The sequence below is a fragment of the Struthio camelus genome, chromosome 2 (assembly GCF_040807025.1).
Source record: "Struthio camelus isolate bStrCam1 chromosome 2, bStrCam1.hap1, whole genome shotgun sequence".
Classification (NCBI taxonomy): Eukaryota; Metazoa; Chordata; class Aves; order Struthioniformes; family Struthionidae; genus Struthio; species Struthio camelus.
This window is the reverse complement of record NC_090943.1, coordinates 134,441,450-134,462,450: the sequence shown is the minus strand read 5'-3', so window position 1 is coordinate 134,462,450 and position 21,001 is coordinate 134,441,450. Positions and strand designations below refer to the sequence as shown.

The 21,001-nt window shown below is 32.9% G+C and overlaps 1 protein-coding gene across 10 annotated transcripts in view; it reads right to left on the bottom strand.

Moving 5' to 3' along the window:
* The window catches only part of ASPH (aspartate beta-hydroxylase), a 125,189-nt gene that overhangs the window by 68,906 nt on the left and 35,282 nt on the right, over window positions 1–21,001 (bottom strand). For 5 of the 10 annotated variants that reach the window (XM_068932620.1, XM_068932617.1, XM_068932624.1 and 2 more), the window contains 7 exons: window positions 14,210–14,254; window positions 6,357–6,446; window positions 4,489–4,563; window positions 3,879–4,040; window positions 2,613–2,672; window positions 893–949; window positions 329–373 (listed from right to left, as the gene is read on the bottom strand). In XM_068932620.1, coding sequence (XP_068788721.1) covers window positions 329–373; window positions 893–949; window positions 2,613–2,672; window positions 3,879–4,040; window positions 4,489–4,563; window positions 6,357–6,446; window positions 14,210–14,254 — 534 coding nt within the window. The remainder of the gene's footprint in view (window positions 1–328; window positions 374–892; window positions 950–2,612; window positions 2,673–3,878; window positions 4,041–4,488; window positions 4,564–6,356; window positions 6,447–14,209; window positions 14,255–21,001) is intronic. The other 5 variants (XM_068932621.1, XM_068932623.1, XM_068932619.1 and 2 more) reach the window with 1 other exon arrangement.

Sequence of the window (21,001 nt, the reverse complement as noted above, 5' to 3'; positions counted from 1 at the left end):
GGGAGGTTGAGGTTTTTTTGTTTATTTTGAAAGACATTACTTATTCCCTGACACTTACACAGACTAGCTTCAATGTCTTTGGCAAATTCTAAATATATTTCATCTACAGAATCTTTTCTATGCAATTTAAAATATATTTGGCTCATGTTATAGAAAAGTAGTATGCACATAGATCTTTGCATTTTTGAGAACATAAATGAAAATACGCATGTAATAATTTACTAAAAATTTGATATTATTTATAGGCTCAATTTTTTTTAGCTTGGTTTGGGGAAAAAAAGTGAATGTAAGTTCCTTTCATTAGAAAAAATAAGGTTTTAGATTGTACCTGCATGATGCTCAATAGCATCTTCTAGCATTGGCTCAGCGTCACCTTAAATAAAAATATTTTGTATTTTATGTTCTAATCAAGTTGTCATGTAATAGCTAAAAAGCATAAGAGAAGTTAAAATGTCACATACTACTTAGCTCATGAATAATATAGAACTAAACACACTTGAATTAATTACCACATTTTATTTGCAAGTGACAAGTGGATTGTAAACACACCCAGAAGTCACACAATAAAATAAGTTTATACATGTTTATAGTTAGGCTTAGAATTGAGAATATAAGTAGGACCCCATTAACTAGACTGGAGAACTATTCACAGAACAAAATAAAGCATATATAAGTTCTTGTGAATTGGATTTATGGAGTGTTATGTTCACAATTGTAATGGTAACACAGCAAAACTAGTACTGCAAAAACCAGAGTTTTTTGAAACTATCTGAAAACCTCTTTGAAAATAAAGTATGATTACACAGCGAATACAATAAGTAACTTTGAAGCACTTTAAAAAAAAAGGTGTAAGTGATTATACTGCAATTTAAAGTTAGGAAAATTTACAAACCTGGTGCTTCTGGCTCACTTACTGTGTTTTCCACACCCATATCATATTCATATGAAACTGTAAATTAAAAGAAAAATCCACATCTTTAACATTTTATTACTTAAATTTCCACCCCTAATTTGTTTTTTCAACAGCTAAAAGTACCTCTGCAGTACAGATCTAGTTGAAAATTGACCAATTAAAACCTTACTAACAGACTTCTGCAACTGGACACATGCCATTCCAATGGAAGATTTTGGACCATCCTCTCTTCCAGTCTTATGATATATCCTCAGGATGAAAACTAGACCCATGAAAGCCATGAGATACTAGTAAGATTTGAATGGCTCTCCTACTATGAATCAAAAATATAATCTTCCATTATCCTCAAAATTCTAAAGTAGCTTCTTTATTACTCTGCAGAAAGAATCACTGGCACTTATCTAAAGACAGCCACTGCCTATAGTAGCCAGAAAACAGACCTTGAAAAATATGTACATTTACTTACAGTATCACAGAAATAGAGTAATTTACTTCTTTTCATAGATTAGCTAAAAATTTAGATTCTTTTCCTCTGTGCCTGCAATTCTTTGACATGCTGTAACTACACTCAGTAAGATGGATCAGATTTAACACATGGTACTGAAGGTAAGGCAACTACGCTTTTTTCTTTTGAAGTGTAGCAGCATGGATTCCAAATTGGTAGCTGGAAAGCATCTGTCTCCCATAAAGATGGAAATAAGAAGCTTTAGCCATATCAAACAGAAACAAAATTATTGTTCTGTCATATTTGGCATCAAACAATGTTGCAAAATCCAGAACTAACATTTAGCCAATGACAATAAGCCTAGTTCAAATTGAAATCAATATTTGATATAAATAGAAGAGGCTGCGTGTACTATTGAGAACTGCTAACATCCAGAAGAAAATACTTTCCAGATAACAGAAAAACTGTAATATCCACTATATAGATCTGTCTTTTTATATGTTAGGTATGATAACAAAACTGCAGGGAAAAAAGGACTAACACAATCAAAGGGAGAAAATTCCTATATGGCATCAAGTGTAGCATGAAGAAGCCTAGATGCTTACTGGATTAGTCTAGGCAAAGTTTCAAAAAGTAGTAAGACCAAATAGGATGTAGAGAAGCCAGTGCAAGGATAGTTCATTATGAAGCATTTGCTGCTGATTAACTCTCTGATTGTATAACTGGTCATAAAAAAACAAACAGTCCTGATAGAAAGGTTATGAACTGTATGCTTTCAGAAGATGACAGCAAGGTTTCAAGTGAGAAGAGGAATCTCTGACTGATGACAAGAACAATGGCCAGAAGAATTTTAGCATTGTAGAAAGAAAGAAGACAGAGTAATATGAGTGATAAACCTCATTCCCACATTCTCAACCACAGATCTAACTATCTGGGTCCTAAACATATATCCACAACAGCCAGAAATACAGAAAAAAAAATATAAATGAAGTTCTGGTATTACTGAAACCAAAGTTTTCACACCTATCACTCCCTTCCTTATAGTAACATCTGCAATAGCAAATATGATACAGCCCTCTCAGTCAGAGTAAAATTACCCAAGAAGAACAGTTTTGGAGGGAAAAATTATTTCAAAATTTTCAAAATTATGTATTTTTAAATCAGCTGACCAGTTTCTTTTTTACTTTCTCATATCATTTGCTACATTGAGGCATAAAACTAATATTACAGAGTTTGGAAAAAACAGAATTATACCTGGAACTTCATATGTTTCAGGCTCCATTGCTCCAAGATCATCTGCTAAAACATCAGTGTCTGAGAGACAAAGATATATTTACACATTTTAAAATACTTAAGTCAATATATGATGCTGCATACTGTAAAACAAAATATTATGGAGGGACAGAGTCAAACTTCTTAGAAGACATTACAAGCAAATTTCTTCTAATGGCAGAAAGATATTTTATAGATTGAAAGAAAAAAAAAGTAATGCTGAATGTGTATATGTGTGTATATACACACACATATACTGAATACACATTTGCTCAAATAAAGAGAACCTTCCGTACTGAATGTTCTGTTCTCCCTAATTCAAGCATAATGTTGTAAAATCTACCTTGCATGAAGCTCTAAAGAAAACAGAATATATTCACTTTTGCCTTCTTGACCAAGTTAAAGATTAAAAAATATAATTTGAATGTCTTGTCTATTCCTCTACTTTAACTTGCACAAGGGATGAATGGAAGAGATGGAGAAACAAGGAGGTATAATAAACTCAGACTGAAAAGAACTACTTCAGTCATGAAAAAAGAATCTAAGTTTACTTCCAGAAATCAAAACTTTTAGATGATACCCACTGCATGAGATTCACAAAAATATGTCTTCAGGTCTATAAAATTTTCAGCACTTCAGATAAGAGCACCTTCTCAGAAATACTTTTCCCTAATTTGGTTTTAGACTAGATGATTCTGCTTTAATATTTTAATTACAAACAAGTTTGTTTCATCCTGTCAATGCTTCAGCAGGATATGAGTAGCTTCTTTATACTTCATATAGCTGTTATGTTCTCAACTGGACTTATAGCATTCTCTTACAGAGCCACATTAGAAGGCAAGCAGAGTGCAGATAGGACTGTCTACAAAAGGCTGTTGCATATACACTTTTAAAATTTAGTTTTATAAACTAGCAAGCCCAAAAGCAGACTCCACACAGATATTTAAAAGTTGCTCTATTTGGGGAAGAAATGCACAGTCGGAGCACAGACAGTGCTTCGTTGAAAGCCAATAAACCAGCAAGTAAATAATAGTATAATTATCTGAATGCCAAAATACATAATATTAAAATATTCTATTTCGATTAATATTTATTTGCTATGCAGTATTTACAGTAGTTGTTATTGCCAAGTATCTACAACAGGCAGGAATTAATATTGAGAGTCAAGTTCTTAAGAAGACGTGTTTCCATTTGTTTGTTCTTATTTTGCCAAAATTTAACTTGAATTATATTTAGTCTTTCAGATACCTTTCTGAATTGAGTCTGGCAACTCATATGCTTCTAGCATTTCACTCTCTAATTCTCCATGTAAGTCATCTTCTGTAGGAGTTCCAAAAGCTTCTTCGTGTACTTCTTCCTTCACTTGCCACTGGTCATTTATGCTTTCATCTACATCTTCATGTCTCTCTCCTAATTAATAATACAGAATGTTAAAAAATACCTGCTCTTTGGTAAAATTTATTACCAGTGAATATCGAGCTTTCAGCACACCTTTAATATTTTCCAGCTACTCATCAAAGGGAATGGAGGCAGACAAATCATCTGCCCATTATAGCAATATAATCCCAAAATATCTGCACTGACTCACTAGTGTCAGAATCATTCATGGGGCAAAAAACATCTCCATTTACCTATTCTTGCACTATATATGGTATTTTGAGGAAGATCTTGTCAACTGAGTGATTTCAGCTACTGCTGCCCAACTTCTCCTGAATAATAGGCCACAGTAGTAGAATTTGCTGAATTTTCTGTGCAGGCAAAAGTACTTGGAGTGCGTACCCTGAACAGAATTTAAGATTTGTCTAGCCTATGACAGTATTTATAAATTCTTTAGTGATTTCTAATTGTTAATGCATACCAGACTGGGAATGGAGAGCTTCATGAAGAACAGACTGAATTTCCTCTTCCAATTCTACTTCAGCATTCTTGCGCTCTGAAAGGATTACAAGTTGTAGCAGAGGTAAGTGCAAAAGACAAAGTCTCTGCAAGCTCATGGCTTGCAGCTTTTAGTAGTCTCATTCATAGTTCTGTACAGACTTATTTCATGAATCTCTGCAACCCATGCAACTACAAAAACCAACTACTTTGGTTTTGTTTACTCTCCAATTCTGAAGTATTGCATCAATTTCTAATAAAACACCTAAAGATGAATTTAAAAAAATTACTTACAGTGGGTGTGGCATTCTGCATGTATCTTTTTCTCAGTTGCAGTGACATCATTAACTTCAGATAACTACTCCTACCAAGAATTCTCTCCTGAGTAATTCTTTAACTAACACTTTCATCCATCACATTCCTACAATTTAGGCTGCAGCACTAGCATACCATGGTTTGACAACAAAACCTCAATTTCATAAGTGGGGAGTTGGTTGTTTTAGAACTAGGGAGAACAAATACTAGTATTCCAATGGCAAGGTCTTCTCCAGGCAGTTCATAACAGAAAAATTCCACACTGATTTCAGAGCCAAGCGAACATCACCTAACACACCAGCCCAGAACATAACAGGAATAGGTAATGAAGTGTTGCCTTCATATAAACGTCCTGAAATTAACATCAAGAAATTCAATGCTGTATAAAAACAACCACAATTGTAGTTTCAAATGAAGGTCTGTAATGGCACCAGTTATGTAAACACATAAAAATGACACCCTAAAGTGAATATATTTTATAAAAAATAATGAAAGTAATTCAAGCCTTTAAAAACAGATTTTATATTCCAGTTTATTAACCATGTGCTCCACTTTTGTGGTTTACTGCGCTTAGGTTCATATAAACATCTAGTAGGATGCACTTCACCCAAGAACTGGAAAAAATATAGTCTCTGAATAACATCAAAATGTAAATCATATATCTGAAAGCTGACATGTAAAATTATCTTTACTGGAATTCCTCCTGAACCTAATAAATTTTACTAATGCATTTTTTTAATGTTTAAGTGAATTTTTCAACACTAGACACCTAATTTACTATATTTATTACACACTACTTGTTTTAGTAAGATTATTGTGAATAATCTTACCAAGTGATTCTACTTTCTATTTTTAATTTAAAATTACAGAAATGCAAAAGTATTTGAAGTAAACAGTAAGAAAACACTTTTCCATTGTTGCTGAAGCACTTACGAAAATGAGAACAGTGCTATTACTAAAATTATAAAATTAGTCATATCAAATTTTTTGTTGTTAGTATTTATATGGGGATGAGAATGACCGTTGCACAACAATATTTTTCATCTGCTTAGACTGAGCCAACTGATTTGATTTTACAAACAGGCACAAAAATTAAAATAAAAAAACGTAAATCATAGTATTTTTCTCCCTTTCTCCAAGCAAGCGAATGATTTTATGAATTTTTCTTTTTCTTTTTAATGTGGAAAAGCTGCCGTCATTCTGATTGCATATACTGTTGCATATGTATTTTAACCACAACTGTACACCAGCAGAAAGTTATCCGATGTGATAATGCTCCACTGGTGTTCATGACAGCTCAAATGAGCGCCTTCTAAACATAAAACCTATAAACTTTTAGTGGTTGGTGATTTACATAAAGTTACTAGCAGTGATTCCAGTTAAATAAACTATAGTAGATAAACACCACATAAAAGTGATAGCATGAAAGACTTATATTTCTACCCAAAGAAAAAACACCATACTGAGGAAACATAATTGTAGTTCAAATGAAACAGCGTGTCTTTTGTTTCATCTGCGGTTTATGGGACACCTTACCTGATTCGACAAACGGCTGCTCAGCAGGCTGAATAGTCTCCTCGGATTCTGGTGAAGTTGACTGTGCTGGGACAGATCTTTCTTTAAGGCCTGCATTTTTCAGTTATAAAGTTAACTTTAGGCTTTTTTGTTTTGACTCAATTATGTATCAAGAAAGAGACAATCTTCTTTCAATTATTTCAATAACAAAGTAAAAATTAATTGACATTAAACACCTCAGAAGGTATCCAAACAATAAATCATTACTACAGGGCCATACCCATATAACGTACACAAACACTAAAGTATATTCAGATAGTATACAAATATATGTTTTGAAGACATTAAAAAGTACAATGAGAAAAAATAGATGGAAATTTAAGCACCTGTGTCTAGTTGAAAGTAACTAAACAAATTACTAGGCTATTCTCACAGTCTCTTCAGTATTTAAAAAAATATGCAGCAGGTTTTTTTTTTAACCTTTCTTTTCTTTGGAGAAATTCATATGATCATTTTTATATTTTATATATGTTTTTATGAATACCTGACTTGAACTTTACAATATACTGCTCTTTATGAGAAATTAACAGATCTTCCAAGATTTAACGTATGAATTTGTAAAGAAAACGTTAGATCTAACTTTGTCTTCAATATCAATTAATCTCAGTCTCTCATTTCTTTTAACTCCTGAATTAGTACGGAAAGAAGTATGAATGATGGAATTCTGCCACCAAGATGCTTACTATTACACCACTGAGGCTTTCTGGATCAAAATATGATAAAAAGCAAGCAAGTAATAACAACAATGATCAACATCAAGGTAAAGGATAACAGTAATTCATATCTTACTTAGATAAATACTTATCCAAGATCAAGCGGGTCATTAATTCTCATTAACTGCCTAGTTTCAGAAAGCACAGTGCAAAGCTTCAGAGATTATGACAAAGCCTCAAGAAGAATTTACTGATGTTAGCCTAATCCTCCTTTCAGTAATCCTTTGGGAAGGATTCAAGCAAGATTTAAACAAGAGTGGTTCCGATTGGGTATAAGTAAAAACTTTCTCCCTATGAGCACAGTCAATCAGTGGTACAGGCTGCCCAGAGAGGTTGTGCAGTCTCCATCCTTGGAGGTTTTCAATATCAGACTAGATAAAGCTCAGAGTACCCTGGTCTAATCTCTCAGTTGACTCTGCTTTGAGCAGGATGTTGGACTAGAGACCTCCTGAAGTCACTTCCAAACTGAATTCTCCTGTGATCCCATGTATGATAGCTTTTGTAGATTCAATTTTTAATATGAGTTGTGAGGTCAATTAAGCTAAAGATGATTTCTTAAATAAGTAAATAAACAGCATCCCTCCTCAAAAAAAAACAAACAAAATCAAAACAAAACAAAAAACCCCACAGAACTGGCTTCTCAGAGTAGTATGCACAGAAATCAATTGAATCAATTTATAATAATAATTAAAGAAGAGGTTACACTATACTGAGTCATCTGCTGCTGCCAGACTCTTGTAAAAGTATCTGTAAGTGAAACCACGCAAGCGTTGTATTTCAAGGCCCTAAAGCTTTTCAGAGTTATTATTAAGTCTCTGCTGGAGTCAGATACTTCTCAGTACAAAAAGGACTAGTATATCTCAAAAAAACTTTGTGTAAACGACGGAGATGTTACTATTTTATGAACGATGAAAAGCACATATATTTATTGCATTGTCCTATACATGTAATGTGAATAGGAAAAAAGTGAATCAATCCTAATTTTGCTTTTTGTATGCCCTATACTACATTAAGTATTTTTAAAAAGCATTGTAACTAAGAGCCTACTACTATAGAGCCAAGATCAGAAGCTAGAGAAAAAAAGCCAAATTTACACCTTTCTTCTTTGCCAGTTTCTGCTGTCTCATAAAAACATATTTAGAATTTCAAAAATATTATTGGGTAAAACTTGCATTCACCTTTTGCAGCAGCAATATTAATGACTAAAAGAGTGAGAAGTCACTTCATTTTATAATGAACTTTAAGTATAGAATACATGGGGAAAAAGTTAATTACTTATTAGCCACGGTCTCAGACTTCAAAATCTGGAAGAGTAGAAACAGCCACCCCACTTCCATGTATAATATACACATCTTTAAATAAGTACTCAGTCCATAACGTCTGATAACCCACATCTCCATTTTAAGACAATCACTTCCTCCACTCCATTAACAATAAATAGATTCAAAGCATTTCAAAAGATATTCAGTCCTTCACAACAAGCAAGTAGTTACAGTGCATAAAAGAAAGGCCTAGCAAGAAATGTTTCTTTGTTTACCTTGCACATTTCTCACTTTCGCTTTGATGCTTTATATACTAGCTATCAAATGTGGGCTTCTGTCTGTCTCCTGTTCAAACCTGTTGAGTATGTAGTATGATATGTCATATATTTTTTGCAGGATACTGTTTCATTTCTTATGAAAACAAAGTTACACTCACTATTTACTTTTGGTGCAGTTTTTGAATTTAGGTGGTAACTTGCCATGTTAAACTGAATGACAATAAGATTTCATAGAGATACGTAACAGCACAACAAAGCCCCGGGGGAAAAATCTGTTTTTATTATGTGCCTATTTGTATAGCCTACAGTGCTGCTCAAAAGAAATGTTCTTTGAAAAAGGAACTATTTTAGAACCAAGTAGACTTTGGGTCATATACATGAATATACAGCAATTAGAAATGCAATTCATTCCAAATTTCACTCCCCAGACAGTGGCAACTTGTGCCGCATTAGGGGAGAAAACAAAGAGTGATGTACGCTATACCTCTCTGCCATCACCCTTGAAAATTGTGATTTTGCTATTCCTCTATCAAATATGCATCTTAACAGCAAACAGAGCAAAGATGAATAAATATGCCCTTATCATTGCTGTAACTTAAAAAATAGAGCTCATTAGGTAAGTGCATTTATCAAATATGAGTCCCAAAGAAAATAATTTTTAAAAACTTTTTAACAAAAGGCATCTTCATTCTCTCAAGTATTTTGCGAAACAATATAATGTTCATAAAATACATCTTTTCCCCTTCTTCCTACATATATAAATATTTGGAAAGTAGCTCAATACATCCTCTCTTTCAACTACCAGAGTGAGAATCTTAAGGTATTGTACTATTTGCCACTGCTTTTATTTAAACTAGTTTTAAAAAGCTTCCTCTCAAAGAAACAGATTGTATCTTACCCTGCTACCACAGCTTTTAACCCTAGAGATCTAAGCATCTCAGATAGATATGTATGTGCTGTATCATCCTATATGCATTGTCAACACTTTTATACAGAAAATTTAGGAAGAACCAAGAACAGAACATAGGAATCAACCTTCAGGACTTTATCATACCACCATCCGCATGCTACACTCAAGCTCTACTTCACTGTTTTGTTTTGTTTTGTTTAAAATAATACTGCAATATAATAGTAAAAAAATCTTCAACTGTCATCACAAATTTTGTTCTGAATCTTTTGTAATTTTATTCAGCAATTTACTTTTCAACAAAATAAGCAACATTATTTGTCTAGTAAAATTAGAAAATATTCTTTTCCTCAATAAACAAGAAAGTAAGCACAGATTCAATAACATACTGAAGGATAAATCCTTCTGAAGAAATGTTTTGTAACTTCCTTTTTATTCTAATTAGACTGCTAGATAAATCATTCCTCACTGCTAAGAACACAGATGATAGAACAGCAGATTAATATAGGAGCTTCCTTACAGAAGTGTCATGTACTTGAAAAGTGTTGTTTGAAGAAAATAATCCTAATAGCTGTAAAACAGAAGCTGTTCTCTAATCAAGTTCAATCAGAATGCAACACAAAAAGAACAGCACTCTTTTTAAAATAGGAATGAAACCCAACAATATCCATCAATGGTCCAGTGGTCTAATTTTTAAAAGTGATCATCAGAAGCTTCCAGGAAAAGACTGCTATTAGTGAAAAAGCAATCCTGAAAATCTGACCCCGATCTTGAATGGTTGAATTCTTTGGAAAATCTGGCCGCAGTAAACTGAAGAGTTAATGAAATAAGTTTTGAGACCAAAAGGTAATAAAGAAAAAAAAGACAGAATATACTGTCAAAGGATCAATAACTGCAGTGTAGTAGCACTTTGGCTGAGTATACTCTGAAGTCACACAACTAAATGCAACCCTACACAAACACTCAAACCAACTTTAAAATAGTTTTATCAGTCTACTTAGGAAAACAAGTTTAGTATAGAATAATTTACACTTACTATCATCCTATGACTGTATGTTCCAATAATACTCTTTGTTTTGGGAGGAAAAACAAAATAACTTACGGATTTTCACTGCATGTGTCCCCATAGTCCTTTGCTTTTAAACTTATACTTGATACACAATATTACACTTTCATCCCCACATCAAGAAAATAGCATTTTCACACAAAGCAAACAAAGAAAGGAGATTTTTCAGATTTAGATTAAGAGCGTTCTTAAAGTACCTGGCACTAATCCGATATTTCTGTTTTCAATACACATACAGTTAGGTGAGGTACATTAACAGATGCACATATTTGACTTTCACAGTAGATATTCTCGCTTTTTGTTTACAATGCTAGCACATGCTTAGCAGTTTTCAAAAAGTGATTATATATAAACTTTGTTCACACTTATCATTTCTACAAAACATGATTTTCTTATCGCCTTATTTACCATATTCCTATGAATATGCTGTATTTCTTATCCTTCAGGTCAGTTCCTACTTAGCACAATCGGAACTCTGTTTATTTCTTTTCTTTCTTGTCTTCCTTTGCTGAGCTTTCAGAAATTTTGGATGGGTTTTTAGCTATCTTTTTTGTTTCTTTATCTTTTCCCACCTGAATAGTACCATCCTTTTCACTGGCTGATCTTTTTGTAGTCTCCTTGGATTTTACACTTTTGTCTAGGCCCTTTTCCTTTTCCTTTCCTTTGTCTCTTTTAACCTTGTCAGAATCTTTCTTTAATTTATCCATCTCAACAGTTTTCTTGTCCTTTCGATCAGCAGCATCTTTTCCTTTTCTGGCTTTCTTTTTTTCTTCCTCATCTTTGATTTCATCCTTCTTGGATTCCTGCTTCTCCTTTACTTTCTTGGCTGGTTCTTTGATTGCTTCTTTTACTTTTTAGTTTTTCATTTAAAAAAGGAGGAAATGTTCAATAAGAGAACCATTTTTAGATCAGAGAATATATTTTATAGATCAGAGAATATATTTTACGAGCAACTATCGACAAGCTTTGATTATCATCTCTCTTAACATGTTAAATATGAATTTAAACGTCTTTATTTAACTACTTAAGCTTTAAGCAATTTAAACAAATCAGCTTTGCCTTTTAGCAATTCCTCACACCATGCAGCCAGCCAATAACCTTAGCTTACTGTAACTACATCTGAATAAAGCATTAAACTACTAAAATCCATGCCTCTACTATCTTACTGTTAACTTACTTCTACAGAATGCTAACAATAGCTTTGTCCATGAGCATGTAAATCACAATATATTTTGAATCTTTGATAATGGTGGGACCACTGTAGGGTCTAGAAATGTCAAGAACATATCTAAAAGAAAGTTTCACAATTTGTTCAACCTACTAGAACAACAAATGAAAATATTATAATAACACAAACCTACACTTCAATATGTTACAGATACCGTAATCTCAGATTAGGACAAAATGTAAAATGCATTTTAAATATATACATATTTAAAAAAATTAAAAAATGCAAATACAAAATACTTAAGAAGAAATAACAATGTCCTGGTGAATTAAATCAACTGCAAACAAGAACTTTAATTTGGTTTAATCATATTCAATTAAATCAAAGTAACAATGATAAATCTATTCTTACATCTTTCCTTTTCAATCTACGGTGTTATTAATATTTTTTTTACTTAGGTATAAGTACAAGAGATGCATCTCTTGTACTCATTTTCTCTATTTAAATTATATTATTCATTTGGCTGTGATGCATTATCTAGACAATATACCAACAGAACAATTCAGAACAGCATTCTTGAAATTTAGATTTTCAGTTATTCAATTTCAGTTTGCTCAGTTTTGAAAAATGCTGTCATACTACCAGCAATATCCCCCAGAATAAGTAATTGCTTACTTTTAATAAAGTTTAGAAAACTTTCCATTAACTCTCTGCATGCCATCTTTGTATTTACTTTTTAAAAATGTATTATATCTACATTATTGAAAAAAAAATCAGTAAAGATTTGAAATATAAAATATAATCAGTTTTTGTATTCAGATAAATGCTCTTTTGAAATGAACTGGAGTCAGTTCAGGTAAAGTGTAGTAAAGCGACAACATTTCTCAACAACTGCCACTAACAGCTATGCAATGTTTCTGTGAAGTTAACAATTCAATCACACAGTTCAAAAAGTTTAAAAATACATTTTTTCGACTATTTTTTCCACATAAAGCATCTAGAAACATATCACAACATTTCTTCATTCATATATCAAACATCTTCAAAAAAATAAACCAAAGCACAAGAATAAATTGTTAAATTACATATTTATTAAAATCTTGGAAACACACAATTTTCACCAAGTCATATCAAGCATAATGCAGAACAAAAGCTAAAAATTTCAAATTGCATGCAAAGATGCTAAGAAAAATTCAGAGGAACATGAGAGCTTTCCCCAGCAGATACGTTTTTTTCTCTAATGAGACTTTGTGTTTTTCACATATTGCTAGAAAAAAAAAAAAACACAGACTAGTCTAAATGTGCTTTATGCAACAAGTAGACTGTATTCTTTACATGGTAACATGCTATGTGGAAATAACTGAGCACATCTAAAAAGTCAAGAAGCACCAACTTCATCTGGGAGTATGGTGTTTTGCTTGGGCTAATTAGTTTCTTAGTCTGTTTGTTGCACTAAATACATTTAGACAGATACGTGTGTTGCTCTTATAGCCATTTAATTACAAATTGGATTAATTTCTTATACTTATTTTTATTATTGTATTTATTATGCATTTGTTCATTAATTTTTTATTATAAATTTATATAGAGTTTATATACATGTATAAATATATATAACACATATATTATGTTATATATTTCTTATTATAATTTTATATTTAAATGTAATTATAACCACTACCCCAGCTGATTTCTTTGGTAAGCATTGTGCCAGTTCTCTCTCACATCCATCAACTTATACTTTTATACAATTTTATATATATTTAATAAACATATTAACTCAAATAAGAGATCTTCAAGTGTATGCAATAAATTGCTCCAAAGCTATCTTGCTTTAAGCTTGGAAAAATTAAGATAATAACTGCAATCAATCCTGTAAATAATATTAAGGGGGAAGAGTTGCTCAACTTTACTTATATTTCTCCTCCCATAAGAAAAAAATGGATAAAACCATTTAAGTACAGATTTAAGCAGAAATTAAGGTACTCAAGTCCGATTACAAGACAAAAATAGTATAATGAATCCATGAAAGATAACTAAAAGAGGATTTGACACTGAGCAAATCCTGCGTATACATCAGATTTTTTCTTTTTCTTTTTTCTTTTTTTCACACACAGAATAAGAAATAAACATTAAATACTTATAATCTAAAGAAGACAACTGTTGTAAAATTGTTTGCACAGATGAAAAATAAATTGCTAGTTAGGAAAGCACTCACGTTGCCATTAATTTATAACCAGTAACAAAAAAATACTGAAAAATGGAGTGGATAATAATCTGCTGCACTATCAGACAATAATTAGCCAACACAGCTAATATTAGTAAACATTATTATAACCTGCAAACTCTATTTGCAACACACATGCATTTCAGACATCATATCCGCTAAGGTTCACTGACAAAAAAAAAGATTAAAATACCTTTGACTTTAGCTTTTTTCTTGGCTACCCCTCCTGGCTCCTCACCTGATATGTTGTAAAACGGAAATAGGTTATGAACATACATACCTGTGATGTTCAACAAACATGACATAACATATTCAGATCTGTCACTTAAAAAGTTATCTTTATATAGCACAATGCATTGCTACGGAGAGATAACAAATGTTTGCTCATTAAGAACGAAGTGCCTTCATTAGCAAAAGCAATGCAGGTATTGAGATGCAAGGCTAATTAACCCAAGCAAAGCACTACACTTGCTTGCACACTACTTGAGGTGCTTGTGAAACTTTTTAGAGCTAGCTCAGTTCTCTCCACTATCTCAGATGATTTTTTGGAAGGTATGGCACCAGTTCTTTCTCAAATCCATCAACTTAGGTTTCTAAAAACTTTTATATATACTTAATAAATGTATTAACTCAGAGATCTTCAAGTGCCTGTATACTGTATACGGTATAAAATGATTTATTAAAATGAGTTACAATTTATATTTTAGAAAACTGATTAGAATAAAATTCACAATTAATACAGCCAGTGAAAATGTGTGTTTTGTCAAAGGTATTGCTCATTTCTCAAAAAGCAGCTGCAATTTTCTTTCAATCAAAATACTTACTGGTTTACTTAAGACTTTTTTTTAAATTAAACCTTACTCTCCAGACAAGGTCAGGCGCTGCAAGACACTGATTGCCCTCTTTCCGCTTGTAGCTAACAGACATTCAGGTCATTCAGCATCTTGTGGAACAGGAGGCATGGAATAGGCAAAAGCTTTCCCCAAAATATAAATAATAATTAGCCTCATCCTTCTAACACCATAAAAGAAACTGGATTATCATTATCATGCTGCCACAATTTTAAGACCTAAATCCTTTAGCCACAATTGCCTTAGCCACAAAAATCCTGTGGCCTGCTACACGAAAACTGACCAAAAGAGTTAAGACAAGCTATGCTAAATATACTAATTCATACATCATGCTGGTAAACAAACGGAGTTACTTCCATGTTCCAACATTAGGCTTCTGAACCAGACACACCAGCTTCTACATCAGACATCCGTACCTCGAGTTTAAAATCCCACAGAACAATACACAACTACCTGCAGTGTGTCAATACACAACCTGTAAAAACTTAATTAACAAATCATATATATAATTGTACCTGTTAAAAATGTCACTGTAATCAAGCTACATTTAATTTCTATCTCACATCTTTTCAAACAGTGAGCACTGACATTATTGTCCAAATTTCTCTAAAATGGGTTGGCAGGTTAAAAAAAAAGAAGAAAATTAATTTAATTTCCCTACAAACGCCATCTGGGATAGGAAAGCCTTGTTGTGCTCCTGCTGCACAGATTATCATAACTGATGAAATACAGACTTTCTAACTTGACCAAAAAATTAGTTTTCAACCTTATTACTTCTAAGTAATGTGTGTGCAACTGTGACTAAATAAATCATCTTTTCATAAAAAGGAAAAACAGAATCCAACTTCCTGCCATACTACATCACCAATTCAGGAACAAATAGTAAAATCCAGGGAGCTAATCTGCACAAATCCACATTTAAATTTGTTCCCAGCTCCCCCACCCCCTTTTTCATAGCAAAATAAAATGTTACTGGATATTTTAAAATAAGCTCTAAAAACAAAAATTTCACAGAATTCTGCACACAAAAATTATCATACAGATATCTGAAGTAATGTTTAAATAAAAGTATACCAACTATATTGAGAGGCAGATTACAGAATACCTTGATAAGAGATTATTGATGTTTCACTTGTTAACAGATACCTTGATCATGGATTACTGATGTTTCACTTGTTAATAAATATTCAGACAAGCTGTAATTCATTTCAATCTGCTTTTTATACAATGAATAGCATTAAGGCTTTCAGGAACCTATCAATGCTTATCTGTATTTTAACATAAAATGAACGGACCCATTTACTGGCAAAGTGTGCAGAATAATATATTTCAAAATCTTAAAATTATGTAAAAATCACAAGATTATTTACCATAATATCCAGTTGGACTTGATCCTTATGGTGACTACAATACAGGAAAACCTCATTTGTGAATCTCAAACAGCCTGAAGCAAGAGGTAGGTGCAAAAACACCTAGCTTTTCCAAAATAACAATGTTCTGGAGTATGCAATCTCTGAGAATTTAGCATGTTGGTAAATTCACTGGCAAAAATCTAGACTCTTAGAGCCCTTAGGGCATATAAGCCAATGGGCAGAATTTTATGAATCACACAACTGAACTCACAGATCCTCATTCTAAGTTACAATTCAAGTGCCTTAAGACCTTTTAGATCTAGTTTTAAGTTCCTACTTTTTTCTACTTGATTATAAGTTAAAAAAAAAAATCCTGTGTTGGCAATTCTAAAATAACTTTATAAGCGCATATATAAAACGTCAGAGATGAATGCTATCTAGCCAGTCTATTAAAAAAGAGACTTCAAGTTAACATATTTAGATATTTTTCTAACATCTTTCAAAGATCTACTTTAAAAAGTTATAAAAAAAACACAATATTCATATCAAAGTGGCTATCTCTATATAATGCTTAGTGGTAGAAAACTTAGAAAATCTATCTTGATTTAACTGATGCTTTGAAATGTAAAATATTACAAAGCACTCTAATTCTGCAACAAAATCTAGTTGTTGCCTTTGTTTTTCCCCCTCATAAAAATCTTCAAGAATGTCCACAAAAAGAACGCCCAAATGAGATCATAGCTTTAGAATTTCAGTATCAAAACAAGAATATATGAGTACTAGTTTTCAATCAGAAAAATAACCACTGCAAAACAAAAAGAATAGATAGCACAAAGCACTTACAATCTTTTTAAACATTATTTCAAAGATGTTGACAGTTTATATTCACATACTTTTACATTGAGAAACTTGAAGTTGTTTCTTGCTTATTCAAGTTTTATATTCTTCATTCAGCAAAATCGAATACTTTTTTTCTTTACTGTCTTTGCTATTCAGAGCTAGTAAATATGTAAAAGGCTTTGACACATGAACAAATTTCTTTATATCAGTTTCACCACAACATCTACCTGCCTAAACCCTTTTAACTTGCAACAACACACAGTAAATGCACGTTAATTTAAGGTGGCCTATCCATCTACAAGTGAAAAGGAAGAGGCTACTTCACATTTACCTTAGAAAAAGCATATAGTCAAAGTCAGCACAAAGTAGCTGCCAGATAGTAACATGCTACCCTTCAGCAATTTGTGCATCACAGCCTGGATAATAGAACAGAAAGTGTCAAGCTTTATACTTCAGGGCTTGTATTCAGACTGCTACCATAACTCACAGACAGGTCCCATCAAATGTGAGAACAGTGCAAAGATTTTCACGCTTTTCCACCAGTAATTTTTCCCCAAGCTATTAATCTTTACTCTGTGCACAAAATTTCCCTCATCACAAAGAAAACAATCAAAAAGCTTAAAAGTGAGGAATGAAGAAATCAAATATAAATCTGTAAGTAAAAGCTGGTGTCAACCTGCTTCTACCTTCTCCCTCACCTTTTTTTTTCCTTCTCCAGAAGAACTGCAAGGCAGAAAAAGCTGAGATTCTTTATGTATGCACCTGCACATAATTATTACTATTGCTTTGCATTTATAATATTCTACATTGTGTATACAAGGCCTGCTAAACAAAATAACTTGCTCACAGAAGGCTAACAGCCACTTACCTTATAGTGAATTCTTTCTACCTGTTACCTGTATGCAGATTGCCCGGCACACCTAGCCTGTAATCCTTCCAAATGCAAAAGAACTTTGTAATTCACACAGCTAGCATAACAACTACCAGAAACACTCTTGACCCATTCTCAGTAAATTGCTTCAAAACATCTTGCTCATTTAACTGCATAACTTTAGAAGAAAAATCTGAATCGGAGACACAGGATCAGCTAAGAGAGAGGATTTTTTTAAAGGACGGGCTGCTTGTTTCTAAAATCAAGGCAGATGAGATAAATTGAATTAAGATAAATTGAACTACTTGCTTCAAATTTTATGAAAGATAGAAATATTAGGTGAGAATTTATACTGACAGAAAAGAGATTCTTTGCTCAGTTAACTTCTCCTGAATAGGAAGGAAGAGTTTTTCAGTTGGTTTGAGGTTTTCATTTCAGTTTTTCTGAAAGACGGTAGAAAGCATTTTCATTTCTGAGGTTAAGTCACAGACATATGTTGCATCTTGTACAAGAAGACATAAGAATTCAATAAGTAAGCCTTTGCCCTTGGTTAGCATCATCTTAAAGATGCCATCCTAACTGATCATTAGAAAGAAAGTAATTAATGGACTGCATGCTGCTGTGATATCATTATGATAGCTGCTTAACTGATGGTAAGTGAATGGGGAAAATAGTACATATATGTCCAAAATGACTGAACCATATGCACCAACTTTCTGCAGCCTTTGAATACTAATTAAATCATGTTTACGATACAGTTTTGTTTTTCCTCTCTGACCATTAACTTTTATGAACTGATATGAAAATTCTCCTAATGCTTCAATGCATTCTTCCTCTACTCCTCCATCCAATAGCAACCTACATGTAGAACTGTCATAAAAACTTTATTTCTTCTAAGGTCAGTCACTGGAAACTAGCTAACCATATAAAATTAATATAAAATGAAACCTGCAGATGACAAGAGCATTTGGAGAAAAAAGTACTTGCAAAAAGTACTTGCAATAATAATTTCCAGAGATATGCAAACATTTTCCTGTTTATTCACTCAATTCTAAGTTGCTTTATGTGTTATAAGCATTGCATTTTCTCATGTAAGAACTTTCCTACTATCAAATTAAGTATTGTTGAAGGTGGTCACAGAAATCTGGGGTTCAAACCTTCCATAAGTTCTCAGCCATTTCAGATCTATGTATATAAGTTTTTGTTCTAAAAATTCCTTACATTAGTATCACAACAAAGCAAGTAAAAGCTTATGCTACAAAGGTTAGTGCAGTATTTGGTTCGAAGGCCGTTGACTTCTGGTCAGGACTGGCAGTTAAAATATCAAACATTTACCAACACTGGAAAAGGGCAGAGCAAAGCATCCCATATACTTCTAAAAACTGGCCACACTGGAAGACAACAACTTTTTTTTGAAGCCACAAACATTTACTTCTGCAGCTTTATAAAATTTAATTTAAATTACCTGTAAGGAACATGAAGGTAACTGATGAGTAAAAAAAGCTCTGTGTTCAATTTCATATAAATTATTAAATTTTCACTCTTTATTACTTACCAAAACTAGAAAGTTCCTATCATTTAAACATTACATTTTCCTCATTAAAAACATTTAATGCTTGTTACTAGTTTTCTACTACTTTAAGTTCTCATGCCAAAAATTATAGATAGAAAGCAGCAGCTTTGCCTTCTAAAATTATTTGAATTCCTATCATCTTTGAAGTTGTTTGGACTTCTGTAAAAACATTAGTTTATTCAGTATATTTTATATCACTGATAGAAGCCACAAATCAAATTAAAACTTTAGATTTCAATTCCATCGACTAATTTCAAATACATTTTGTGGAGACTTGGAAGGAAGAATTAAGATACATTTCATTTCTTCGCTTATTTAAATAACATAAAATAAAAATAAAATAAAAGCTTCACCTTTTTGTTGTTAAATTGCTTTTTTGGAAAACTTTCATGCTGATATAACTGAAAACTCATCTAAATCTTACTGTCACCCTCACTAGCTAAGTCCTTCCTGCCATCGTAACAATTAATGAAATCTATTAAAAATCAAACCGTTTTACTGTAAACTTTGGAAGAACTGTCAAACTCCTCACCACTGATGGGGATTTAATTGTTAACAGGAATAATAATAGGCAAGAGCAAACACTTCGGAAAAAAATTGCATTCTGGAGACTAAAAAGCTCTAGATACATATCTAGTTTTCATTCTTCCCCCTAGTACATCTGTATATTTTCCTTTTTATTTTCCCCTACAGGTTCTTTACTCCTACCACATTTTTTCTGGAGTGTTCCTCCACACATTTAAAATAATCACTAGGAAAGTTTCATGAAATCAAATTGGAACGCTCTTTGCCTTAATTTTTTTTTGTTGCTTCAGGTAAAATTAAGTGACTGTGTAGTGATATAACTATTTCCTTTTTCAGTGCTTGCAGCTTTCTAATAGTTCAAGCAAGCTACATATTTCTATTTCACCTGCAGCTTCAGATTATCAATGTATATTTTAACTATTTGGTACAAGTTTCATCATCCAGAATTCACATAGTAAATTTTTTCGCTTTAATTCCATTCAGTTTGCCTACTTAGTTCCAGATCTGAAAGATCTACAAAAGAATTCAAAATTCCAAGTCAATTTTGCTAAGTTTTACTGTATTAGAGACATCATTATTCCACGATCAGTGAAGAAACTCCTATTTCTAGGTCAAATTTGACTGGGAGGGGGAGGCTGACAGAAGGGGGGGAGAGAGAAGGGGGGGAAGAGAGAAGGGGGGGAAGAGAGAAGGGGGGGAAGAGAGAAGGGGGAAGAGAGAAGGGGGAAGAGAGAAAGGGGGGAAGAGAGAAGGGGGGGAAGAGAGAATGGGGGAAGAGAGAAGGGGGAAGAGAGAAGGGGGGAAGAGAGAGGGGGGAAGAGAGAGGGGGGAAGAGAGAGGGGGGAAGAGAGAAGGGGGAAGAGAGAAGGGGGGAAGAGAGAAGGGGGAAGAGAGAAGGGGAAGAGAGAAGGGGGGGAAGAAGAGAGAGGGGGGAAGAGAGAGGGGGGAAGAGAGAGGGGGGAAGAGAGAAGGG